This window comes from Brassica napus, chromosome C6 (assembly GCF_020379485.1).
Source record: "Brassica napus cultivar Da-Ae chromosome C6, Da-Ae, whole genome shotgun sequence".
Lineage (NCBI taxonomy): Eukaryota > Viridiplantae > Streptophyta > Magnoliopsida > Brassicales > Brassicaceae > Brassica > Brassica napus.
Window position 1 is genome coordinate 40,752,239 of NC_063449.1, and position 26,366 is coordinate 40,778,604.

At 34.7% G+C, this 26,366-nt stretch overlaps 5 protein-coding genes, 1 non-coding gene and 1 pseudogene across 7 annotated transcripts; 5 read left to right on the forward strand and 2 right to left on the reverse strand.

Annotated features, from left to right (window-relative positions):
* The first annotated feature begins 281 nt into the window (after nt 1–281).
* Nucleotides 282–4,655, forward strand: LOC106404903 (annotated as a pseudogene).
* Nucleotides 4,530–4,649, forward strand: LOC125589473. Its single transcript, XR_007325660.1, has one exon. It is a non-coding gene; the product is annotated as a U5 spliceosomal RNA (small nuclear RNA).
* Nucleotides 4,656–4,823: 168 nt separating the features above from the next.
* LOC106402604 lies at nt 4,824–7,263 on the reverse strand. The gene is made up of 8 exons (XM_013843375.3): nt 6,625–7,263; nt 6,432–6,531; nt 6,229–6,285; nt 5,949–6,063; nt 5,719–5,801; nt 5,575–5,636; nt 5,396–5,492; nt 4,824–5,274 (listed from the first exon to the last, which is right to left on the reverse strand). The coding sequence occupies exons 1-8, from the start codon at nt 6,885–6,887 to the stop codon at nt 5,212–5,214; spliced, it is 840 nt and encodes a 279-aa protein (XP_013698829.2). The 5' UTR covers nt 6,888–7,263; the 3' UTR covers nt 4,824–5,211.
* Nucleotides 7,264–11,291: 4,028 nt separating this feature from the next.
* On the forward strand, nt 11,292–12,868 carry LOC111206776 (E3 ubiquitin-protein ligase SDIR1-like). The gene has a single exon (XM_022704119.2). It carries the CDS (start codon nt 11,862–11,864, stop codon nt 12,606–12,608), a length of 747 nt encoding a protein of 248 aa, XP_022559840.2. The 5' UTR covers nt 11,292–11,861; the 3' UTR covers nt 12,609–12,868.
* Nucleotides 12,869–15,901: 3,033 nt separating this feature from the next.
* On the reverse strand, nt 15,902–18,374 carry LOC125588529 (glutathione S-transferase T3-like). Its single transcript, XM_048759921.1, has 4 exons — nt 18,368–18,374; nt 17,573–17,676; nt 17,182–17,234; nt 15,902–16,688 (listed from the first exon to the last, which is right to left on the reverse strand). Exons 1-4 carry the CDS (start codon nt 18,372–18,374, stop codon nt 15,902–15,904), a joined length of 951 nt encoding a protein of 316 aa, XP_048615878.1.
* Nucleotides 18,375–19,644: 1,270 nt separating this feature from the next.
* LOC111212287 (zinc finger CCCH domain-containing protein 15-like) lies at nt 19,645–21,827 on the forward strand. Of its 2 annotated transcripts, XM_022713763.2 has the most exons (3): nt 19,645–19,797; nt 19,961–20,602; nt 21,202–21,827. In XM_022713763.2, exons 2-3 carry the CDS (start codon nt 19,976–19,978, stop codon nt 21,541–21,543), a joined length of 969 nt encoding a protein of 322 aa, XP_022569484.2. In that variant the 5' UTR covers nt 19,645–19,797; nt 19,961–19,975; the 3' UTR covers nt 21,544–21,827. The 2 variants fall into 2 exon arrangements, with proteins under 2 accessions (XP_022569484.2, XP_048617092.1); XM_048761135.1 differs by having other exon boundaries at nt 19,740–20,602.
* A 1,949-nt stretch (nt 21,828–23,776) lies between these two features.
* Nucleotides 23,777–26,193, forward strand: LOC106403423 (putative two-component response regulator-like APRR6). The gene is made up of 7 exons (XM_048759922.1): nt 23,777–23,906; nt 24,061–24,204; nt 24,308–24,697; nt 24,773–24,849; nt 24,933–25,131; nt 25,223–25,315; nt 25,457–26,193. The coding sequence occupies exons 1-7, from the start codon at nt 23,777–23,779 to the stop codon at nt 26,191–26,193; spliced, it is 1,770 nt and encodes a 589-aa protein (XP_048615879.1).
* Nucleotides 26,194–26,366: the final 173 nt, after the last annotated feature.

Genomic DNA, 26,366 nt, shown 5'->3' on the forward strand with positions numbered 1-26,366 from the left:
TTTAGAATTTTCGATGTGATATATTTATCCCTACTAGTATTCAATTTATTTTAGTATCTTGAAACAAATGAATTTGTTTAATGGCAAGCTCCGGTTATGAAAACTGTTGGCTAGCTAGTTGATTTATAATTTCAAAACTGTGTGTTTGGCTAGCTATTCAAATTATATTAGCATATTTAAACAAATATTGAATACAATACACAATTATTGAATGAGTTTATAAATTCACGAGTTTGTTTCGATGCTAGAGAGATGCAGGGCTGGTCTAACTTTTTTTTAAAAAGAACTCGTAGTGTCGCGTACATTCAAATACAATTCTATGTTTGTATTCTTCAAAGAATATTTTTAGTACTCTACATTCAACTAAAATTGTTGTATAAAATCGGAATGATTTAAGTGGTCAATTCCTTTGCCTATGACCCGGACCTGGCCTAGAGAGATGACTATCAAACTTACTCCTAATTATATTTCAACTATTGACCAGTGCCTACTTTTCGATAAGAAAAATAAGTTTATTAAATGAATGTGAGATAAGATTATATATATACCTTTTTTTAAACTACCATTTTACTTCATAAACAAAGCCTATTACATTCTACCAACCTACCTTTACGAAAACGGAAAATCTATCAGAATAACCAGGGACTTAACAATGCCCTAAAAAAAGACTCAGCCAAGATTATATACAATATGATGGAAACGATAAAAACTAAAAGTATGCTAGTTGACTATTTTTAGATCCGATCCCAAGGCAACTAGTATCTAGTTCTGGACTTTTTTTCGTTGGCATCGTATCTTGTTCTGGATCTTTTCGTACGAGTTTAATACTTGCTAACTAAATATTCACGTTAGGAACAAAAAAAGAATCACAACAATGATGTCACATACATAATGAGTTATATTAACACACTTAATAAAATCAAACGGCTTTAAATATTTAGCAGAGGGACATGACTTTACTGATTAAATACATCATATATATTCCGACGTTCTCGCCATCAAATTGTGCACCAACACGTACAAAGCTTACAAGAATAGTATATCTCATGCATATTAATATCATACTATTTATAAATCAAATCAATTTGTCTTTTGGTATCAAGTTGTGTATATCATATGTACTGACTTTTCTTAAGAAATTGCACAACGAACATAACTAAAATATCCTCGCTCCCCCGAACGCGGTATGTGTAGCATGAGGGCTGCGCGAGAATACAAATCCATAACACCAAGCTTTGACCTTTAAGAAAATATATTTAGAAGTAGAAAATTTCAATAAAACCTTGAAGAGGAAATTCAAGATTCGTTGACTGAATTATATAATAATCTAGCTCATTACATAGTAAAGCCAAGTTACAAAAAAAAAAACTCATATGAGTTACACATTTTGGATGCTTTGATTTTATACGTCTAATGATGGATTGAGACGAAGAAGTAAAATATATGGTACATTTTGAATTTTGATCCCACCATTCTTGTTAAAAAAAATTATTATCTCGATCTTTACAACACTAGCGAACTATGCATGTACGCATCTGATTATCAATACATCAATACCAAAGTTGAAAAATTAGCACACATCGACGGTCTTCTGTATTTCACATGGTACAACACATGTGACCGGAAGTTTCCTGGACCCAAGTGTTGATAATCCAAAAGATACTTTTAAAATGTTAAAGAATCTTCATCTAATTTATCCATGATAAGTCGGGTTTAATTGTTCTAAAGGCCAAAATTAAACACTTAATTAATTAATATTGGATTGTTTTATCTTCAAGACAATCTGATTACTTAAAGAAAGTCAAATGTAGCTTTAGATGCGTACTAGAGTGAATAATACAAATAGTAAACGAAATTCTGATCAGAAAATGGAATTTGATTTTAGCAGTTCAAAATCCAAATCTAACAAACAAATACAGAGGTTTGCTTTTCATCTCCATTAATTGACATGGATCTTTCTCTCAGACTTGAGAAAGAGAAAGATGAAGAAAGATCAAAACACAGCTGTGAGAAGGAAGAAGAAGATGATGATGATGGGGCTAGTGAAGATAAAGATGAACAAATGGTGAAAGAAGACGAAATTGAAGATTTTTTTTTAAGTTCAAGAACCCGAAAAGAAGAAAACGAACGTGAAGAGGTACTGACCATACATTAGAACTTATATATTAATATCGTGTGCAAATAGGTTAACATCCATAGATGGAGATTAGCTCTTGCAGATGCAGATCGAGATGGAACATGTAAAAGAAGAGAATATGAGGTTGAGGAAGCTTGTAGAGCAAACCCTTCAAGATTATCGTCAGCTCGAGATGAAATTTCCGGTTATCGATCATACTGACAAGATGGTGAGAGAATCTTGTTTTTTATACACGTTACTTACATATGTAGTAGTCACACTTAATTAACAGGTATATATATATATAACTTGATGTCTTTTAATTAGGATCTTGAAACGTTCCTTGGGGCACAAGCCAAGGCTCGGAAAAAAGGAGTCGAAAGATCTGCTTCCTTGCCGTCGGTAGAGGGGGAATTAGGGCTTTCACTTTCTCTACAGAAAAAGCAGAAACGAGAAGAGAGCAAAGCAGCTGAGTCTCATAACGCGCAAAGATACAATAGTAGCAGCACAATTCAGGGACAAGATACAACGCAACGTGTCATAACGTCTTCACCGGGGAATAGAAAAGCCAGGGTGTCAGTGAGGGCGAGATGTGAAACCGCAACGGTGAGTTTCTTTATATATACAATCTTAGACTCAGTTTGGAGACTGGTAACATAAAAAAAAATTAAGAAATGTTTTTCTGTGTATGTATGAATGAAGATGAATGATGGGTGCCAATGGAGAAAGTATGGTCAGAAAACAGCAAAAGGGAATCCTTGTCCAAGAGCTTATTACCGATGCACCGTGGCTCCAGGATGTCCCGTTAGAAAACAGGTAAGATCTGCAAGAAGTGCAAATACACATACCCACAAATTCTAGGGTATTATAATTTGGATAAAATGTACAAGATAACCAAATCTTAATATTTATTTACCGAAATGACAGATAAAATATTGTGAAATAAGTTATTTATTTATCTCATATGTTTTTAAAAAAAAATAACAATATGGATTTCATGAGGGTTTTTAACAAGTAACATTGATTTTTTTTACCAATTTTGATCAAACAAATAAAAATATTCTATCTAGGCTCTATATATAATTGATTTGTTTCCAACAAAAATTCTATAGTATTGTGTTGTGGGTGGCCATTTTATATCAAGTTTTTTTTTCCCAAGCAGCATACACTTTTACAAGGTTTTAACTACGTTAGTTTAAATCACTCTACTGCATGCATATCATGATCTTAGTTTATGTGTAAAACTGGTTTTGCTTTATATGCTATATATGTGTATATAGTTTATGTAAGTGCTGTTGCGTTTGTGAAGGTGCAAAGATGTTTTGAAGACATGTCGATATTGATAACAACCTATGAAGGAACACACAACCACCCACTTCCGGTCGGAGCAACAGCCATGGCTTCCACTGCCTCCACTTCTTCATTCTTGTTACTTGATTCTAGCGACAACCTCTCTCGTCCTTCCTATTTTCAACAAAATGGCAACGATAATCGATCCATAAGAAGCTTGATCAACTTTGATGATCCATCATCTAGAGGTGGAGATCATGTTTCATCTTCCCAAAACCGGTTGAATTGGATGATGTAGAATTTCCCCGTCTCTCTCATTGATTTCCTTTCGTCCCATTATTCTGATATTACAGAAGTACCCAACATGGATTCTTGCATTTTCTTGTTCTTGTTTCTTAACATTTATTGGTCGTACATACAAATTGAAGGTTGAAGATTGTTTGTTTTAGTTTCGTCTGATGCTCACTTATACTACTATATAAGACTAAGGTCAAATCAGCTAAATGACCAAAGTGACATGTAATCAAATTATTATATCACATTATGCATAATCATGTTATTAAATACCACATTGTCAGGTATAATAATATGACCTAGTTAATGCCATGTTATTTTCGCAAAACCCGCTTGAAGTATAATAAGTTATTGGTGTTTTTGAGCCATATTCTTCTGATTACTGAATGGCAGAGTTATCTAACATCATAACTGGAGGGATCTGTCCTGCCTTCCTTGTGTATATGCTCTGCTTTATTTGCTCATCACACAGACGGAATGTGAAATGGGTCTCTCCAAAAGCAGCCGTTGAACCTAACTTCCATCTCCAATGTGTATTCTGGAGGATAAAAAGCATAGAGATTTGTGTTTTGTATGTGACTAGATTATATTACATACACTTTGTATGTGAAATAATCTTCTTGTTCAATTACTTAGACATGCGTCAAGTGCACCCTGTCTGAAAGAAGAAATAACCTTATAATTCTGTTATCGTAAGGCATAGGCCCCAGCTACAGCCCACAACACCTTTTAGTAAAGAGTTTTTAGTTCCCACATCGGGAAGCTGATAGGATTTGATACGGGAGACTGTAGTATAAATAGACTTCGCGCTGCTCATGTAAAAGTCACGCAGCCATGTGGTGAGCACAAAGCGAACTATTCTTTCGCCTTTTACTAAAGAATACCGTGTGCTCTCCACTCATAAGTGGCATACGCCTATTTTTGGAGGGTCCCACTTTCGAGTGGGCCCAAACATTTTCCTAGTTAAATATTTGAAGCGTTGACAAGAATTGGCACTTATTAGATATAAGTCGTCTTTCGTTAAATATCTCATTTACTCTGTGGAAGCTAAAGTTGAAAAGACCTTCATAGGCCTTGAATTCTCTTCAACTAAAAAGAAGAAATGTTTTAGTTGGAACAGAAATAACAAAAATAAAGTTGACCACTTTGATGTTAAAAAGGGAATGGATACCAGGATAACAACACACCAAATAATCAAAAGGATTACACGACAACACACTCTTCTATCTCCCACGGAATCATTTTATACACATCGCTTAGAACTCTCCAATGACATTTAAATGCTAAGTTGATTAATCTATAGACCTTGTCAAGAGGGTTTTCAGTTTGGAGCCAGGACCAAGACTTACTATTTTCTTAATCTTATGCCAGCCTGGCGATAAAAGATCTTTGGTGTTACGAAAGAATCACATCTCTAGAAACTTCCCAACGTGTGATGAAAAATATATGGTGAGCTTTTTCTTCTTCTTCTTCCTCAATCTTCTTTAAGACAATTTACAAGTATTTAATGGTCACCCTGAAGGCTCTTGCTTCATATGGAAACCACCATTTTTCATTGTGTTTAATGGCATCGCCTGGTACAAATTGCAGAAGCCAAAGATGAATCTAACATGTGTATATATCTAAACCAAAAAAAAAAATCCACTACAAGTCTAAAAACCATTTCAAAGATGAGAGAGCAGCATATAAACTTACCAAGGTTGAATTACTCAACAAGGTAGCTGAGAGATTATCATTGATTGCAACCGGCAAAGGTGGCATCTGGCTCATCAAGCCAGGCATATTATTCATGCTGCCCAAATTAAAGACATCCATTCAACAATCTCCATCAATATTATAAAAGAAAAAATCATATACAAAAAGTATCAACTTACTCATTTTGGATGGTGATAAGGTTGTTCCTTGTCTGACAAAACAGATCGATGTTATCATGTACCTGTTCATAAATCACCAGGAGGGAGAGATTTTACCAAGAAACCCCAATAACATTCTTTTAAACCAGGTAATCCAGAGCTTACCTTATATGAGGATAGATTAGCTCTAATTTGACTTAAAGCTCTTACATTCTGTTCTAACAGACTGATTGCATGGCCGCTTAAATCTGATACAGGACAACCAAAAAGAATTAATTACTCATCAACTTCAAAATGTCTATGTGTAGAGTCTTCTTCTATAACTAAACTATTTTTAGATACCTGGAGTTGGGTAAATTAGGGTGAAAAATTCTCAGATAAAAAGAGATGTTAACCTTCAGATGTAATATGTTTATTACTGGAGCTTGTAAAGGGCATCAATAAAGGGTATGAAGCCATGCTATCAGGCAAAACAGAAGTTTTCCTCGAGGACAATCCTGTCTGCTTGTCCTGTAGAAATATAAAATCTTTTAGAACCAAAACCACAGTTTAACAAGATATAAGAGTTACATTTCATCTCATTCCTAGACCATATTATTCAATCTAGCTTGATGTCAAATAGCAAAACAAACAAATGGACGCTTTTCTTTGTGTATTTAGGAGTGTCAAGTATACCTTGCTAGAACTTATTCTTTTTCCACAGTTGAATTCTTCTGCTTTTCTTCTCTTTCTCTGTTTAAAAAGAAAAAAAAAATAACAAATGGACAAAGGCAAAAAACTAAGGCGGCATTTTACAGAACAGAGAAGGTTTTTTCGCAAAACTCCAAACAAAAAAAAAAAACTTTGAAAGTTGCAGATAGGTGAAAACAGAGCTTTACCGTAATCCATCTACACCGCAAAGCAACATCTCGAACGGTTTTGTCAGGCAAAGTGGCTGCAATTTTAATATACTTGATAATACTTGGCTTATCCTTATATCTGCAAAAAGACAGAACCAAACTCCTTCAGTCAGATCAACTTCAAACAAAAGAAAAGACTCATTGATAATAAAGAAATAACATAAACACTCACTTCTCAAGTCCAACCTCCAGTTTGAGCTGTTCTTCAGTTGACCATTCACTAGCCAATGAAGTCTCTGGCTTGATCCCAAAACCCGAATCAATAGACGAATTCGAAGAGTTCCCATTCTGAACATTACTGATCATATTCATCCCCAACAAGGACCCACTTCGACCAAAGTAAGGACCCCTCGGCATCATCTCAGACGAGCTCAAAGATTGGAGATTTATAGACTCGTGAGGGAACCCATAGCTAGATCGTGTAGCCATCCACATAACTAAATAAAGAAAACCACCATACACACACACACACACACCTCTAAACCCTCAACATCCTCTTAAGATCAGCTAAAAAGGAGCAAACTTTATGAATCGAAATCACGATTAGCCCCGAAATCAAACTAATTAAACTAAATCCATCTCAAATGCGAGCTTCCTTTGATCGTGTAGCCATGGAACGAGGAGAAGAGGATTTTTTTTTTTGGTTGCAGTTTTTTTTTTCTCTTAACGAAACCAAAGTTGGTTTTTTGTTTACCAAATTACACCAATTATCTGCGTCTCTTTTAGTTTGTGGGATTGCTTTTTTAAATTTGCTTCCGCCTTCTTGGAGAGTATTTAGAGAAATAAAGATAGAAAATGGGAAAAAGTATGTCTGTATTGTAGTGTAGTGTTATTATATACTTAGTGAAAACAACGTCAACTTTCCACCATTTTTCTCATGGATAAAGATAAACTCGAAGTGAAATCCAAATTTAATTACTACTAGTTTCCAACATAATAGGAATAATAATGTGAAATTGAAAAATAAAATAGGATTTTCACTGTAAGCAAATAATAGAATAAAGGAAACGATTCCTTCCGCTAGTTGAAGGGAGGGAGGTAAGACCAAGAACATTATATTTCATTTGATTTTGTTTACTTTATAGCATTCTTGTATTTTAATTTATAAGTTTTCTTTTAGTTAAAAACTGCATATTAAAATATTTTGTTTTTAATATTCATGTATAAAATATTTATTTAGTTTTTGAATTTAATTAAGTACTTAATTAATTATTTTTGTATTGGGTTTTGAAAATAATTTAGTTTGCCCCCCAACCCAAAGAAAATAACAAAAATAGAGGATATATTATTATTATTTTTACATTTTAATCTATTTTTGTTTCTTGTTTACTAATCCAGCATTCAGTTTTTCAATGCATTTTATCTTCACCATCTCCTCTTGTCTTGTTTAATTTGTTTTCACGTTCTGTCGTTTGATTTGTCTTAATTTTGGCTTGTGTAATAACTTAACCCTGCTCATTCTTCTTTCATTCTTTATTGATTGATATTTTTATCTCGCTTAGCTTTGTGTTGCCACTAATTTGCTCGAATCATTTTTCATCATCTGCTTCGTATTCTTTTCATCCCCACTTGCCTATTTGTGCAGAAAATGACTTGATCATTATATAGTAGCACCGAGAAGTTAGATGGAGAATGAAGTATGAATGCAAAGTAGACAAAACAGTTAAAATCTTACTGATTATGAGAAATATAAGAAATCAATTCTCTTGAAATGGCGTATAACTGTCCAATAGCGTGACAGAAGTACTTGTTCATGTTCTCACCAAACTTCCAATTCTACATGTATATATAAATCTATTAGAGTTATTGCCAGCGCTCTGTTGCGATATTTGTTAGCTAAAATAACCCATCCAACATAATAGGAAAAAGAAACCAACGAAATTGTAAAGCTAACCATCAGCTGAGATGCTTTTGATGTCCTGACACATTGCAAGCGTAGTGATTTCACTGTCAAAAGCAACAAACTAAGCAGTCATATACATCCGAGACATTTACTTACAAACGGTTCTTAGCACAAAAAAGCATATTATTATGTTACGGATGATAAGTTTGATGCATAAATACAATTTAGAATTTTTTTCATCTGAACATTTGTGCCTACTGAATTACCTTACAACACCCACTGCATTGTGATTTTGGCATGTTAAAGCTGAGAATCAACATTGGAGCTTGCGTTAGCATTTGGAACATGAAATATAGCACCATCAATTTCCAGTGTTAATTTCATTGACAATAGCTGTGCAAAAGAACTCTGCTAGTAAGGTAATCGTGATTAGTAATTCTTTACATCTTAGTGTTGTACAACTTCAAAACGATATACACTTACAATCGACGGCTCTCAAAGATGGACCGCAAACCATCTAGTGATATGCTTACCTCGTCGTATAAGTAATCCATGTCACTTCCCTCCCACGGGTAACGTTGCTGGTGCAGATCAATTCCCTCCACCTCTTTCTCATCATTAGGATGCTCTGCAATATACCCTCTGTAAGGTTCAAATTTATGTCGCTAGAATTATCAGAGAAAGAAATATAAAGTACCCTCCAAATCTTCAGGAGCATCGACATTTTCTTTATTCAATGATCTTCATTCAACCTAACAACCATCAAAATAAAAAGAATTTGAGGCACATAATCTTCAAAATTCAAGTTTAATGAATGAAAAAAAAACTCAGGAAGACAGAAAATGTCAAACACTCACTGGCTTCTTCTTCTTTTACTTCTTGGCTCCCGTAAATGAACTGTCAAAGCCATCATTATTTGCAGGAAAAAAGATTAAACAAAGCAACTGATGAAAATAAACAAATATGTTTCACATCACATAAACTCTTCTTGAACAATCAGGCAACAGATAGTATGTCTCCCGTGTGAATCAGCTGAGTCCTCGATGGCATCCTGAACGACAAATGTCTTCTTCTTTTTCTTGGTTAGATCAAAGGGTGCAAGCTAAGGATGACCAAAGAAAATTAAAACCACACAATCATGATTTATCAGGCAAAATAAAAGAACTGATGATGAATTTATTAAAGATGGGGAGATGTAGAGACTAAAGAAGAAAAACTAATTCATGAAACTCAAAGAGCCAATCTGTGTTTCTTAGATGAGTCATGAACCGATGAATAAAAATTGAAAGCCCTAAACTTCCATTGAAGAGAACGCTTACAGACCAAAGAGGTTTATTGGGTTTTTTTTTAACGAATCTCATTTCAAAACGTGAGTTATAAAGTATTTATTAAATCATTAGATAAAATAAATAAGTGTGGGTCCCACAGAGAAAACCGAAGAAACAAAGGTTTCCGACTTTCATAAATATATATTTGTTTCAGCCATCAATTTACAAAGAATCCTTTAACTCAGTGGTATAAATGTTATTGTTTAGATCTCAATAACCCGGGTTCGAGTCAAAGACTTGACACTTTTTCACATTTTTTAAAAATGAGACCCACATATCGCTGACATGTCGCATCAGGAGTGATGCAACTGCACTATTATAATGTTATATTTGTTTCAGCCATCAATTTACAAAGAATCCTTTAACTCAGTGGTATAAATGTTATTGTTTAGATCTTAATAACCCGGGTTCGAGTCAAAGACTTGACACTTTTTCACATTTTTTAAAAATGAGACCCACATATCGCTGACATGTCGCATCAGGAGTGATGCAACTGCACTATTATAATGTAGATTAGAAGAAAATATGAAAATAAATTAAAACTAGGTTAAGACCCGCGCCTTGCGTGGGATCAACATTATATATATAAATTATTTTATGTATTAAATATTTTTACATATTATAAAATAATAGATATATATTAAATAATTAAAAGTCAGTAACTATTAAATATATAATTAAATTGGTGCGAACATATAAATCAATTTTATTAATCCAAAAAATATATTTTTTTTATATTTGATAGGATATGTTATTAAATTTAAATGATACTAACATAGATAATATATTTTAGTATATTTTTAATATTAATGTCTATTAAATGATAATTTCTACTCATATAGTTTTTTTGATCATTTGTATCTTTTGTAGAAAAAAAATTTAAATTACTGATAACAAAATTTTCATTGTGGAATTAATATTTTTTTAATTTATAATGTTTTTTAAAAAGGTTGTCAATGATCGTTCAAAACTTTTATCAAAAAATTGTTCAAAGTAAATTTTGAAACTAAAATATTGTATTTTATATGGTTTATAGTTTAATTTAAAACGATATATATATTAATCTTAATAATTAATTAAATTAGACTTTTTACTTATATATATTTTTTGTAATCATTTTTATTTTGTCAAAACAAAAATTTTAAACCATGGATCATAAAATTTGAATGTGAGATTTTTAACAGTTTTAGTAATTTATAGCCGTTTGTAAAAATTCAAAATATAACATATACATAAAAATCTAAATTTTTATTATATGGTTATTGTGGTTGTTTAATTTATTTAATAGTTTAAAATTAAACAAATATTATAGAATATACACTATTTTTTATCAAATATTTATTATTCAAAATCATTAATTGCCATATATACTTTAGCAACATTAGGCAATTCCGTAAATTTTATTTAAGAAAATAATAAAGTACATTAATGATGAATTTATTGTTAATTTAATAAAAATATTATTATATAATTAGATGGACCAACCTATTTCTCTAATGATTTTAAGAATCATTCTAGTGATGAAGTGTTGCTTAAAAAAATTGTAATATATAGGGGATTGTACTCCTCGGTAGATCTTGGAGTTCAGCAAACAGTGCGAATCCCAATAACAAAGCATTTGATGCTTTTCTTTTTTCTACCACACTTAAATTCCCAAAATTTTATCAACTAGGTCTTTAATACGCAACTAGTCTCCTCGTTGTCGAAAGTCCAAACTATTTGATTAGATTCATGGTATTTTTTTTCCAATAATTGTGGAATAAACATATCTGCTCGTACAATGCTTCAATTATGTGCGATATTAGGTTTCCAAAAATAGCAATTATATGAACGGCCCACTATCAGCCCAGATCTTGGACCAGTGTTCTAGTGCTTCCTTAGATCTTGGCTCAAAAAAATAATATATGCTCAATTTTAAGGAAGCACTAGAACACTGGTCCAAGATCTGGGCTGATAGTGGGCCGTTCATATAACACCCCTCTTTGCTTAATCACTCTTTACCATAATTGATTTTCTAAGCATCATTAATGTTTGATTTCGTACAAGACAAACCACTAAAGATTCCCGAGTTAGCATAAGCAGACGCCACACGACACCATTCTTCCTCTAGACAGAAAAGAATAACACACTCGTACAGGCTTCGTCTTGCCTCGTCCTCAAAACATGTACACGTATGTAGGTATAAATGCATATGTTTACACCCTAATCCAAATAAAAGACTAAATTTCACGTTAAAACATGGCATCTAATCCGTATCGTCCGAGAGTCATTGTAAATGGAACAAGAAGAACAAGAACGTTCCATTACTTCTATTGCCGTCATTGTAGCCGTACCATAAGGCTCCGAAACTATGGTCTATATGGTTCTTTATGTCCTTTCTGCTCTAGAGAGATCAATCTTCACGACGAGCTTGACATTATGAGGCTTAACCGATCTTTTTGGGATACCGATACCGATTGGATCACTCTCCATCTTATCAACTCATCAAGAAGTAACCGGTTTAACCATGAACTAGTTAATGATACCGATGATGACTTCGTTGATGCCATGCCTAGCGAACGTGTTGGTCCACCACCGGCCTCTTTATCCGCCATCGAGGATTTAAAGACCGTGACTATCACGGAAGAAGATTTGGCAAAGGAGAAGGTTTGTGCGATATGCAAAGAGGAGTTTGAAGTTGGAGAGGAAGGCAAAGAGTTGAAATGTTTGCATTTGTATCATACGAGCTGCATTGTGTCTTGGTTGAATATTCATAACACTTGTCCCATTTGTCGCTTTGAGGTTCGCTTAGGCGTTTCGGGAAGTGACATTGACGGAGGAGGGTCTCGCCATGTCGACCATGATAGATCAAATCGGTCTGGGACTCGGGTTTGTTCTTTGTGGCCTCTCCGAATGATGTTTGATTGGGTACATAGTCTCTTTGTTAAGATTCCTCCTCCAGATCTAACTTTCATGGCTATACTATTATGCTTTCATGTTTTTTAATCATACATATTAACTCCTACGAATAAACTTATAAGAATAACGAACAACTGACAGAAATTTAAAAGAATTGCATACAAGATTAATATTGTATTTAAGTAGGAATTACAAACTATTATGAGAGAAAGGCGAAGAGAGGCGTTTACGGAACATTTTGTAAAACAAAGCTTGGCTTGAACATGTTTATGTAATAATAATGACCATTATCTTTGATTCGTTTGCAAGTTGTAACTGGAATAAATAAAAATCGTGTTGATAATTAACTCTTTTAGTTGGAAGATATTATAGTCGATGAAATAGATAATGTGACAATATATGATTACAAAAATGACAACACACGCAAGCGTAACACATCAGTCATGACAGAGTGAAGAAATCATATCAAGTTAGATAGTATTTCAGGTGCAAAGAGAAGCTGGTTTTATCTTGAGACAGATTCTTGAATTGGAGAAGCTTCAACTCAGGAAAGAGAATAAGAGTTTGTCGCTGACAGAGCAAGATGGTCCTTCTCCATTGGAGCTTCCAAAGCAATCTGAAGAACGTTTGGTCCATCTTCCACAGACTGGAAAAGATCTGATTGTTGATTTTTCACACTTGTCTTCGTCTTCTACGCTTGGTGATTCCTATTGGGAATGCAAAAGCCCAGTTAACAAGAACAATCAGGTTTGGTTTAAATAGTATCATGCGTGTCTTCGTGGTGTAACCATTTTTTTTTCCTTTTTTTTTAATGAAAATGTGGTGTAACCATTTAGTTACATGGTTAGAGCACCAGCATTAATGAACCCCCGGTTGGGTTCATAATTTGAATTTTTTATTATTTTCTTATTATTTTTTTTTTGATTTTTTTTTTTTAAAAAAATTGACCAATAGCGGGCCGCCACGTGGCGTGGGACCCGCTGAGCAGTGACGACTCGGGTTCATACGGAAGGAGCGTGGCGAGACATGATCATTACTGTAGCATATTATAATATTTTTTTTTTCTGGGGAAGCGTGTGAACTCCACCCACGAACATCCAATGCTGGTGCTCTAAGAGCATCCTTATCCCTAATACTCACTTAGGGGTTCTAATTATTTTTTTAATATTATTAAGTTGGAAAAGTGACTTTAAGAAACTTAAGATAGAGACATTCAAATAAGTGTGTCCATTGCAAGTCTCTAATTTTAGGGTTTTTTTTAAAAAAAAATTATTTTATTTATCTTAAAATTTATTGATAAAATTATTAAACATAACATTTTAAACATTGAATTTCAAATAAAACATAGAAATGAAGATTAAGAAAATAAATGAGAATAATAATTGAAAGAAGCTTCCGAGCTCAGTCAATGTCTTCATCAGGTCCGAATTTACGCCATATATGTTCAACCAAATCAGCTTTGAGTTGGTGATGCATTGGTCCATCACGAATTCGAGTTCGAGCATCCATCATATTGGCGATATTTGTATGCATTTCATGGGAAATATCGAGATCGATTTGTGCACTTCCGTTGTCTTCTCCTTGTTGGAACTCTGAAACATTAAATTGAGTGTTTCCATCTCGTTCGTTTTCTACTATCATATTATGTATTAAGATACATGCTCTCATAATCTTCCCAATTTTGACTTTATCCCAAAACATCGCCGGATTTTTGACAATGGCGAACCGAGCTTGCAAGACTCCAAAAGCACGTTCGACATCTTTTCGGGCAGCTTCTTGATGTTGAGCAAATAAAACAGCCATCGGGTGTTGTGGCAGTGGAATAGATTGGATAAAAGTGGCCCATCTCGGATAAATACCATCGGTGAGATAATAAGCCATATGATACTCTCTTCCATTGACAGAGTAAGTGACTTGAGGAGCTTGACCTTTTATTATGTCATCAAAAACAGGTGAGCGATCAAGAACATTGATATCATTTAAGGTACCTGGAGGTCCAAAAAACGCATGCCATATCCAGAGATCATACGAAGCAACCGCTTCTAAAACGATTGTTGGTTTACCCGAACCACGAGAATATTGCCCTTTCCAAGCGGTGGGACAATTCTTCCACTCCCAATGCATACAATCGATGCTTCCTATCATCCCGGGAAATCCACGATGTTCTCCAACGTAAAGGAGTCGCTGAAGATCAGTCGGGGTTGGTCTTCTTAAGTATTCATCGCCGAACAAATATATTATCCCTTCCACAAAATTTTCCACACATAACCGAGTTGTTGTTTCACCGAGCCAGAGGTATTCGTCGACCGCATCTGCCGCAAAACCATATGCCAAGACACGAATGACTGCAGTACACTTCAGAAGGGGAGAGAGACTTTTTCTTCCGAGAGCATCTTTCTTTTCCCGAAAATATTGAACTTCGTTGGAGAGTCGATCAACAATGTACATGAACAATGGCTTGTTCATTCTAAAACGTCGTCGGAAGAAATTATCCGGATAAGTTGGAGTTTCACTGAAATAATCATTCCATAAATGAATGTGCCCTTCTTCACGATGTCTTTCGATATAAGCTCGTTTTTTTCTCTTTTTTTTTGTTCTTCTTGATCAACATGAATGGAAATATTCTCAAAGGCTTGCTCAAAAAGATCATCAAATGCATCATCAACTGCATCATCAAAAGAATCAAAAGGATCTTGAGAAGAAGAAGCCATAGAGAGAAAGTTGTGATCTTTTTTTTTTTCAACGTGAACTTCTGATCAAAGAGAGAAAAGAGAAACTTGTGATTAAAGAGACTTGAGAGTTTGTGTTTGGTACAATTATGAAGTGCAATATATAGACAGAAGCTTTTGTGTTTGGTACAATATATAGAGAAGATATGAAACTTGAGTAATAGAAAGTGCAATATATAGACATAAGCTTTTGTGTTTGGTACAATTATGAAACAAGAGTGATGCCAAGTCCGTGACACTACAACAGGAGTAGTACAATGGACACTACACAACAAGAGTACTAGACTAGATACAAAGCCCGTGACAATACAAGACACAAAAGTACAAGACGCAACAAGATGACAAAGTCCGTGACAATACAACACTTCACACAACAAGTCCGTGATCCTTCTCACCTCCAATGCTCCTGTACGTAACAAGGACAAGAAACAAAGATCAAATCAGTATAAAGATCACGAGACAGAGATCAAATCAGTATAAAGAACAAGAACCACAAAAAAGGTTTCAAAGAAAACAAGAACACAAACAAGATTTCAAATTAAACAAGAACCCAAGAGTTACAAATTTAACTAATTAGAACATGAAAGATTAAACAGAACATGAAACTTAAACTAATTAGAACATGAAAGTTAAACAGAGCATGACCGAGAGTTACATCAACTCATTGATGAGTTTTTTCTTCAGAGCAGCATCGGTTTCGTCTAGTGGTGCTTCTTTTGCAAGAATCAACTCAAGCATCCTCATCTTCGAGAGCCTTTCCTTCATTGCCAAGTCCTCCTTCTTCAAACTCCAGATATTCTGGAAGTCAGAGAACACTTTCCCATCAACCACCGGCTTCTTTCCACGGGCCTTTGATGCCTTAACACCCGGAGGACGAGATGTGAACTCTTCATCTCCAGAAGCATTGTTTTCATCCTCACACTTCCTTTTTTTGGAGCTGCTTCCATTTTTGGCTGTGGAGAGTTCACACCACTTCTGATCAGCGCGAAGCTCCTTCCACGCATGCTCAAGGGTGAACTTCTTTTGGTAGTTGTTGAAGAAGATCTCGTGGGCTAATTTAAGCACATCATTCTCGTTCATACCACTGGTTCTCTCCCTGGTTGCTGCTTCATACGCCCCACAAAACTTGCAAACCAAATCATTCAGCTTGTGCCAACGCTGCTTGCACTGAGATGCTTCTCTTTTTTCAGAACCAGCTATCTTAGGAGACGCCGAGAAGTATTCTGCAATTCTCTTCCAAAAAGCCCCTGACTTTTGTTCATTCCCAACAATGGGATCTTTGCTCGTGTTCAACCACGAGCTGATCAACACTATATCATCTGTTGGCGTCCAAGTCCTTCGGGGATTACGCTCTGCTGGAAGCTCGTCAGCAATGATTGGATCTTCTTGAGTGCCTACGAAAGGAGCTTGCGTTGTAGAGAGAGAAACATTTCCTTGACTGCCAAAGACAACATTTTGTTGACTATTAAGTAGTTCAACAAATTTGGCAGAGTCTTGAAATGGATTGAAATCCATTTCCGACGTCAGAGGTAGAGGAGAAAGAGGTGAAAGAGGTGAAAGAGGTGAAAGATGTGAAAGAGGCGAAAGAGGAGAAAGAGGAGAAAGAACGAGCAAGCGCATTCAGATGTTGGAGATTGAAGAGGAAGACAATGGTTATAAATAATTCGAGAAAGAGAACTAGCATTCAACACACCAACCAAACAATTCATCACAGAAGCTTTCAATTTTTCTTTTAACTAGTACCAGACTTGAATGCGTTAAGACTTGACATTTATCTAATTCATTCAACACACTTCACGTTCCCTTTTCTATCTAACCGTCAATTCTATTTATTACCATCATCACAACCATAATGTTACAGTTAACTACATCTTTAATTCCTCACAGAAGCTAACCACATCAGTTCTAATTCATGGAAGAGTAACACTAACCTGTATTGATGAAGCTTCCTGACCTCTATTTCCATAGAACACATCAAAGCCGACTTCATCCATTCATCTCACCACACAAAGACAGAAACAAAAAAATATTAATCAACACAATCTTAATCATAACCTTGCAACAATCAAAACAAGATTGAAACAAAATATTTTACAGTCAAAGCCGACAGAATCAAAGGACAAAAACATTATCAAAATTGATTAACTTGACAGAATCAAAGGACATAAACATTATCAAAATTGATTAACTTGACAGAATCAAATGACAGAAACGTTATCAAAATTGATTAACTTGAAACAAAATATTTTTCAGCTAAACCCGACAGAATCCAAGCACAATATGAGACATGCATCATTGAAGAACATGAAACAGAAGCATTACCTTAGAGAATCGGAGAGTGCCATCAAAGAGAGCTCCGTCGCCGTTGAGGAGAGCCACCGACACAGAGCCCCGTCGACGACAGCCACCGCCACAAAGAATCGAACCTACAAATCAAAAAAACACATGCAATCAGAACAAGAATAAGTCAAATCTAACACATGCATGCTTGAAGAACACAAGAAACGATTTACCTTCCGATTTACAGAGAGAGACAGCGGTCCTTCACCGTCGACGAGACCCACGGGAGATAATCACCGATTTACTTCCTCGACAACGACCCACAAAGAGAGACGATTCCGAGACGTCGACGAAGAGAGAGATTTTCGTCGTTTCGTCTACGACCCACGGAGAGAGAGACTTTCGTCGTTTCGTCTACAACCCACGGAGAGAGACGATTCCGAGACGTCGACGAGCCATGGAGAGAAGGATTATCGCCGTTTGGTCGAGGAACCGCCGAGACACAGAGAATCGCCTTTCTCGCAGACGAAAGATAGAGAAGTTTTGAGAGAAAGAAAGAAACAGAACCAAAGCGAACCGAAGACGCGCTCTCCTCTCTCCTCTTATTTTGCCTACACGTGTCCCCCAATACCGTCTCTTCCGTCGCAACAATAGGAGACGTCTCAAACCTTTATTATTTCTTTTGATTTATTTTTAATGCATAATTAGCATTAGATCCTCTCTAAATACGACCGATAAGGATGCTCTTAGCTCTCTTTTTTCAGCTGTGGGATCAAAATCTACAAGACATTGGAGTTTGTGAAGATACAATTTGTGATGACCATGACTTCCATATACCTGACATTGATCTCACTTTCCGAAACTTTGAAGAACTTTTTGGAGCTGGTTATGATCTAGTTGCAGATGATAACATCTTATTTAAGGGAACATCAGCCCACTGTGAGGTATATATAAGTCTATAGAGTCTTGAGCTAACTATTTTATATATTCTTTTGTAACCTAATGTCTCTCTCTACCTTTGATATCTTCAGGTGAATACATTTTCTTCACCATTCAATAATTCCATAATTACACCTAAAGAAGCTTCCTCATCTCTTTTATTCTCAAGAACCATTGGAGGAGGAAGCAGCGAAACTCATTACTCTCACAATCACTCGGAGGAAGTAATCTCTTTTTGCTCTCCTCTCTCTGACTGTGCACGTCAAAACGCCATCTCATGGCTCAAGGAGAAGAAGAGGGCAAGAGCGTAAGTATCTTCAGAGACTAGCTTCCATTAACCGTAGACATAAAAATATATAAATCATTATGTAAGTTGCATTCTTTTGGATTCAGAGAGGAGAAACAAGCTTAATATGGTCTCAAACGTACGTAAAAGCAGAAGATAGACGTGGTACAAGTGTGTACTAATATGCCTTTGTACATAAGACACTAATCTAGCTGCTCATCTATTTCAGTTTCATGCATGTTACTGTTTGATTATTTGCTTCACCATCCAATATGTAATCACCAAATCTCACCAGAATTTTTAACTTTATCCTTAATGTTAAATCAAAAGGTTACTTAACAAACAATGACATTGACAATGATAAGATATGAACAGTGGAAATTGTAAAGACTTTTTCAGTGTTACCAAAACCATAATTGTTGTATTGATGAATTTTTGACAAGACCACTTAAAAAGAGGTTAGTTATAGTTGTGATAAATAAGCAAACCTTCTTTTCAGTTTTAAAGTTTTTTATATTAACCAATCAAAATGCAGAAGTAATATTATTTTTTAGTAAAAAGACCAATCTTAACCCTCGAAATAATCTTCAGAAACAAGCAATTAGTTGAAACAAATGATTCTCTAACCATCACTGGGCCTTGGTTATTAGTATCTCCAGCTACTATGGCTTCTTCGTAATTATTATCATCAAAAAGTACACTTTGCTCTTACTATCAACATCCAATATTATATTATTTACATGAAAATGGTCAAAATTAGTGGCATAAACTTAAATCTAGCTCAAGGCTTAAAGCATTCGGTACTTGCTTGCTCTTTTTTTTACCAGAGGTGAATCTTTCTGTTAGTTACTTTACTTCTAACAACCGCCTTATTTTCACTTTAATTAAAATAATTATTTATTTAAATGCGATAATCCATCTCCCTAACTTCCCTCCAAGATGCCACTATAAATACCTGCAGCTTCTCCCTTTCTCGAGCAAGAAAGTTTCCTCTCAATTTTCTCGGCACTTTCTCGGTTGCTCTTCAGTTTCTCGACTCCAGGTCAATCTCTAACCGTCAATTTTCTTTTCTCCATCATATAAAATCGATTATCCACTAGATCTGATGTTCTTTCCTGTATAATTTTCCGCGATTTTGTGATAATCCGAATCTTCGATTACCAAATTGCTTGTTGAGATTATCACATACGGTTGTTCCGTTACAGAATCGCTGAGGAACGATGGAAAACGAAACGGCGCCGTTTAGTTACAGCGGCACCTCCGCCGTTGGAATCGCCAACTCTCACGGCGAACCTTCTCTCTTACGCGATCAGCTCTACCACTCCAACAGCCGCAGCGTGATGCAGCAGCGCCAAGACATGGTGAACCGAGAGGCGTTGTGCTACACGCGCCTCCACGAGGCGTCGCTCGAAGCGGAAGTGCTCCGTCTCGAGAACACGGAGCTCCGCTCGATGAATCTCCACCTCAAGAAGGAGCTCGACCAGCTGATCAGATCCTCTATCCAGAACCGATTCGGCTACGATAGGGTTCCGCTTCGGATGCTTAGCAATCTTTCGATCGGAGGAGGGAATAATCGCGGCGCCGAGGACGCGGAGAATCAGAACCGTGCGGTTAATCGAGATGACGTCAGCGATGAGAGTCCGACGAGCGTGATTGCGAGTGAGGATCTGAACCGTTCGTCGCTGCCGAAGAGCATCTCCGTGAGATCCAGCGGTTACTCTAAGTCGAGCCAAGGTGGTGGAGGTGGAGGTGGTGGTGGTGGTGGTGGCGCCGCCGCTGCTCAATGTGGAAAATCTCGTGGAGCCGTAGCTAAGCCTGGAGCTTGTGGTCAGCAACTCAGTACGACGGTAACTAATCTCTTCTTTGCTTTCTTGATAGTTATAGAGTTTGATTACAGGAATCACTGAGACTACAGGGTTGATTAGCCTTTGAATTTGACTAAGCTTTTATTTGTTGGTGTTGGTACAAGATTATTTAAAAACATTCGTTCAACTAAGTTCATGATTTAGATTCTTGAGTAGAAGAAATAAACAAAAGATGTTTCTCTGAAGTCTGAACTATAGATGTTAAAGAGTAATAGTGATGAATGAAGAACCATGAATGACTAAGATGCAGGAACTGTGATTTTGGTTTAGTCATTGAGACACAATAGACGTTGCTTAACTGTTGAATCTGAGCTGCATGTTCTGATACCTTAATCTTCTATTCCTCTGCTTTCGTTTAACTAGAGATGTAGAGAGTAATGGTGATTAATGAAGGGCCATGATTGAGTAAAATGCAGTAAAAATTGTATTTATGAGAGGAGGCTTTAGTTAGAGTCGATGTATAAACGGTTTAACTGTTGAGTCTAAGCTGCATAGATGATTCTTTTTTACGAAAGCACCAAAATACTCTGTTCCTCTGTGTTATTTGAACTAAAGATGTAAATGACTTCATGAAATTGCAGCAAAGGGTATATGTGCGAGGAGGGAAGAAAGAAGAAGAAGAGGAGATAGAAGTGGAGGTGTACAATCAAGGGATGACAAAGACAGAGCTCTGCAACAAGTGGCAAGAGACGGGGACATGCCCATACGGTGACCACTGCCAGTTCGCTCACGGCATTAAAGAACTCCGCCCAGTGATCCGCCATCCTCGTTACAAGACTGAAGTTTGCAGAATGGTTCTTGCTGGTGACATCTGTCCTTACGGCCACCGTTGCCACTTCCGCCACTCACTATCTGAGCAAGAGAAGCTCATGGCCGCTGGTTGCAAACCCAACAACAAGTCCTCCTTCAAGCTTGTTAAATGACCAAAGGTAAAATGAAAAACAGAAGGCTTGGACCGTATATACCTATAATTGAACAGTACTATACCTACCCTATAGAGATATTGATAGCTATTCAAAGGATTTGGCAAATAGCATATTGGTAAAAGGAAGTGAATAATGTTGCATTCGTAAGAGCCTGTTTTGTGACTATAAGTGGGGTTGTTTGAACATTGCTTATTCTGATACTTTGAAATCCGAGGAGCATTCTACGGTTATTCAGATGATTGTTTTGTTCATTACATAGTAGAAGTTTTAAGCTTTTTTTTGTATATCTCTAAATGAGGGTTTTCGATAACCAGTGTAAATATGCCACGCATCTGGATCATGTGCATTCACCTGAAGCTAAACATGTGCTCGAACCCGCCTAGTCCCTTCAAATTAACGGGCTTAGTTTCACTATTTCTGAATTCTTGTTAATTTGTTATGAATGTGTTGATGTTGTTAACCATTAGTCCATTACTAATGTTGCTTTTGTCCACCATCGATCATGAATTCACGACTAAACAAGCATTAGTTATACATTATACAACATCACAATCTTAATGACTTTATTTAGAAATTTTACAACTTTGTAGTAAATTTTTAGCTTACATTCAAAGCCATGCATACAAAAATGAATTTTATTCCTATTCCTACTTTCATTTTTTTGAATTTCATAATGAGCATGAAAGTTAATTAAGAGCTTTAAGTTGACTAGTCATATATTTCTCACCATATTTTAAATAAAAGTCGATCAATCAAAATATGGTAATGATGAAATTGTAAAGCAAATCAATACCAAAACAATTGTTGACTTTAAATAACAAGCTATATAATATTTAAATTAAATTATTTAAAATATTACATTTTTATACTTTCAAAACAATCCATAGTATTTACATTTCCACTCCACGAAAAAATATTATTTATATTTTAAATAAAACTTTTAAAAAAAAATTTAATGTTGTTATTGTTTTAAAAGGTATTTATATGTTTACTAGGTCAACAATAATTAATAAGTCTCCTAAATATCATATTAAAAATATATGACCAATATATTTGCAGGTCAATTTTCTTAAAATAAAGTAACAATATGACTATATATCTATATTGCTTAGTAGATAAATGTTAAATTGCAAGTATTCCAAAACTATGACAGTCAAATGAGTTATACTATTTCCAAAAACTTTTAGTTTAATTAAATATCAGTAAGACGAAACTAATTATATTACTATTAAAATTAAATTGACCATCGAGACAAGCTTCTAAAAAATACATTTTAAGTTAGATGCTTTTGATATTTATATATATTTAACGGTTCAACTTATAAATTTAAATATACTGAGATAAAAATTTAGATATTTTATTTTTGGATTGTTTTTTATTTATTAAATTTTCAGGTCCATTTTTCTTCTTTTCTATATATTTTTTTGTCATTTTTCACTTACAACTCGATATACATTTCAAACTCCCATATATATTAAGAAAATAATTACCAAAACTAATACTGTCTTAAATAACAATTTATATAATATTTAAATTAAATTATTCAAAGTATTGTAAATTTTTAGTTTCAGAAAAAATAGATAATTTATATTTTCATTTCATCGTAAGAAATTATTATTTTGATTTTAAGCAAATCTTTTAGATAAAATTCTAACATTGTTAATGTTTTTATGAAAGACTATTATACGTAAAAGTAATTATATGTTTACTAGGTCAACAATAATTAATAATAATCCTAAGTATTATATAAAGAGTATATGACCAATATATTTTCAGGTCAAAATATTTTAAAATAGTAACGATATAAATATCGATATTGCTAAGTCGGTAAATGGTAAATTAAAATATTCTTAAATTATGACAGTCAAATGAATTATACTATTTCCATTTTTTTAATCTTATTCAATGTAAATAAAAAGAAACTAATTATAAATTTATTCGTAGTTACTATTAAAATAAAATTGACCATCGAGACAAGTTTTTTTGAGAAATTGTCTTTTAACCTAGATACTTTCTATTTTATATATATTTTTAAGGGTCAAATTATAAAATTAGATATATTGAGATAAAAAGTTAAATGCTTTATTCTTGGATTGTTCTTTTTGCAATTTGTGATCTTGTTGGGTCCACTTTTCTATTCTTCTTCTATATATATTCATTTGCCATCTCTTTCTATGAAACTCGATATACATTTAAAACTCTCATATATTTTAAGCAAATTCTCTCGAAAATGGCTGAAAACATGGTAAATTTGACCAAAAACATTATTCCTGAAAGCACTGGTGTTATTCTGCTAATCGACCACGATGCTATATCAGTCGCATCTCTCATTCCAATGCTTAAACAACGATCGCATAAAGGTAAAACCAACCATTCTTTGAAATTTTCCTTATTTTAATCATTTACATTAGTATTGATAATTTTCATTCACATAGTTCCATATTATTCAAAATTGTTTCATTGCATATGTTACATTTTTTCATTTGTTGCATTGTAAATCAATTTATATATTAGATGTTATGAGTGTGAATGGAGCAAGCGAGGCTATATCGGTTATCGAAAAACAAAAAGATATTGGACTTGTTATAGCCAACGTTGAACTGTCCGACACAAATGATTTTCTCACTGCTATGCACCACAAAGAAATTCCTCTTATACGTAAGTAAATTTAATAAATCCTTCTTTTATTTTACTCTTTCCACTTCTGTTTCTTGAACAAATGAATCTAACACTTATGTCTTTGTTAAAGTGATTGGTACAGAAATACACATTAAGGAAACATCAGATCTTTTGACAAAAAGAGCATGTTCTTGTCTGAAGAAGCCAATTTCTGAAAATGACGTCGACAACATGTTTCAACTTGTGTTACCTAATAAAAGGCAAGAGTGGGAGAAAATCAACGTAGCTGAAAAACGAGAAAACATTGTGGAAGAACGTATGAAGCAGATGAAAGCTTTCAGAGATCACATAAAGAGGCAGGGGACAAGTCAGTCATCGTTGTTAGGAAGACGACCACTCAACAAAACATTCACATCTTCTCAAATGTACCAAAAGGGAAAAAGCATAGCAGATGTTGAGGGATGCAAGAATGTATGGACTCGTGACCGCCACATGAAGTTTTTAGCTGCTATATCCATCTTGGGTGAAAAAGGTAAGGATTATTTTATATTTGACCAATTTTTCTTTACCTTTTTAAAAAAAAATTCTTATCCTCTTTATCTTACAGAGTCTCGTCCCAAAGCCATATTGGAGATCATGAAGGACTCAAACTTGTCTCAACGCCAAGTTGGTAGCTATCTTCAGGTACGTATATATACATACATTTCTTCAACATATAATATTGTTCGGCTGCTTTTATATAGCATTTTATTCTGTAATTGTTGTAGAAATACAAGTTTCAAGTTGAGATAATTAACAAAACATTGACAAGGAATGAATGGAAATCCACGGATAAAACATATGAATATCCATCAGATTATGTATATCCTTTCAAAGCTTCTAACCTAGCGAAAACTCTCATTGAAAGTAACTCTATGTGGTGTTCCTTGAGAAAGAGAAAATCTTCCTCATTATCCACTGTCCAATGTAAGTGCTCTCCTGCTATATGGTTACTTTTCATAATTCTATAGTTTTATTTCATGTTTGTGTCAATATTGTTCTGTTTCATTAAATGCAGATTCATTTAAAAGATCTGCTGCTGAGAAGAAGGACAGAATGCCAAAGTTTCATATAGGAGAAAAATCGGGTCTGCATAGGCACTCACTTTCTGGTAACATTATTAAATAAATCATAAATAAAAGTTAATTATTTTCATTCCGCCACAAATAATAACTCATCTTACAATAATATTCCTTCTACAAATGATATTAGCAATAGTGGTCTAATAGTCATGTCTCTCATGTCCTTTCAGGTTCAAGAGTTGGTGCATCTAATTTAGATGCATTCCAAAAGGAATCTGCTAAGATTTGTATTTCTCAGTCTAATCCTAACCCTTCTCAACCATCTAGCTATGTTCTTGAAACCAATAAGAACCCACTAGATATGAACCAAATGGGTAGGGTTTCTTTTGGAGAAAATCATGGTCTTTCTCAAGATATGATTTTCAATGGAACTAAATCAAACCATTTGGGTTTGGTTTCTGGTGAAACAAGTCATATTGAAACCCCACTTGAAACCGATACAAACCAAATGGATTGGGACTGGTTTTCTTCTGACGAGGCTTATGCTATTCTTGAAGATTTGACTGTTCCTGAAACCAATATAAACCAAGTGGGTTTAGTTCCTGGTGAAACAAGTTTTGCTGCGTTGGACAATGTAACTCCTCCTGAAAATAATACGAACGAGATAGGGTTGGTTCCTAACCAGGAAGGTAATGATGATATTCCAATTGAAGATCTGATTTCGTTTGGTACTGATATCATCAACGAGATGGACGACTTGGACGCTTGGTTGGAAAACTATAATTCTTTTCAGGGAGATGTTCCTTTGCCTGCGAGTTGCAACGACCATGATCTTGCCTTCACCCCGACTACAAGCCAGCATCAAAATATAGAAGCCGCAAATCCAAGGGAGGCTACAGAAGAAGGCAATCATTTGGATGATGATTCTGATGAGAACCTGGATTGGATCGACGATATTTTTGCATGACATGTGTTTTATTGGTGTGAAGTACATGAGAAGATTGGGAGAGGTTCAGATAAGTTGTACTTTTTTATTTATCTATCTTACTAAAACAGAAACATTATGTTGGACTTAACATTTATTTTGTAAGTTTTTAAATTAAATACATCTTTTTACTTTATAGTTAAACTTACCTTAAA

Bases quoted from the DNA above. Each gene is read 5' to 3' on its own strand.
- LOC106402604 (XM_013843375.3), bottom strand. From the start codon at position 6,887: ATGTGGATGGCTACACGATCTAGCTATGGGTTCCCTCACGAGTCTATA. The intron at 6,286-6,431 runs GTAAAGCTCTGT...CTTTTTAAACAG, and splicing joins TGCGGTGTAGATGGATTACG to AGAAAGAGAAGAAAAGCAGA. The intron at 5,275-5,395 runs GTAAGTTTATAT...AATTTGTACCAG, and splicing joins TGTTGAGTAATTCAACCTTG to GCGATGCCATTAAACACAAT.
- LOC111206776 (XM_022704119.2), top strand. From the start codon at position 11,862: ATGGCATCTAATCCGTATCGTCCGAGAGTCATTGTAAATGGAACAAGA.
- LOC125588529 (XM_048759921.1), bottom strand. The intron at 17,235-17,572 runs GTAATGCTTCTG...GAATGGATGAAG, and splicing joins GCACTCTCCGATTCTCTAAG to TCGGCTTTGATGTGTTCTAT. The intron at 16,689-17,181 runs GTTAGTGTTACT...TGTCTTTGGCAG, and splicing joins AGGAAGCTTCATCAATACAG to TCAAGGAAATGTTTCTCTCT.
- LOC111212287 (XM_022713763.2), top strand. From the start codon at position 19,976: ATGGAAAACGAAACGGCGCCGTTTAGTTACAGCGGCACCTCCGCCGTT. The intron at 20,603-21,201 runs GTAACTAATCTC...ATGAAATTGCAG, and splicing joins GTCAGCAACTCAGTACGACG to CAAAGGGTATATGTGCGAGG.
- LOC106403423 (XM_048759922.1), top strand. From the start codon at position 23,777: ATGGCTGAAAACATGGTAAATTTGACCAAAAACATTATTCCTGAAAGC. The intron at 24,850-24,932 runs GTACGTATATAT...TAATTGTTGTAG, and splicing joins AAGTTGGTAGCTATCTTCAG to AAATACAAGTTTCAAGTTGA. The intron at 25,316-25,456 runs GTAACATTATTA...ATGTCCTTTCAG, and splicing joins GCATAGGCACTCACTTTCTG to GTTCAAGAGTTGGTGCATCT.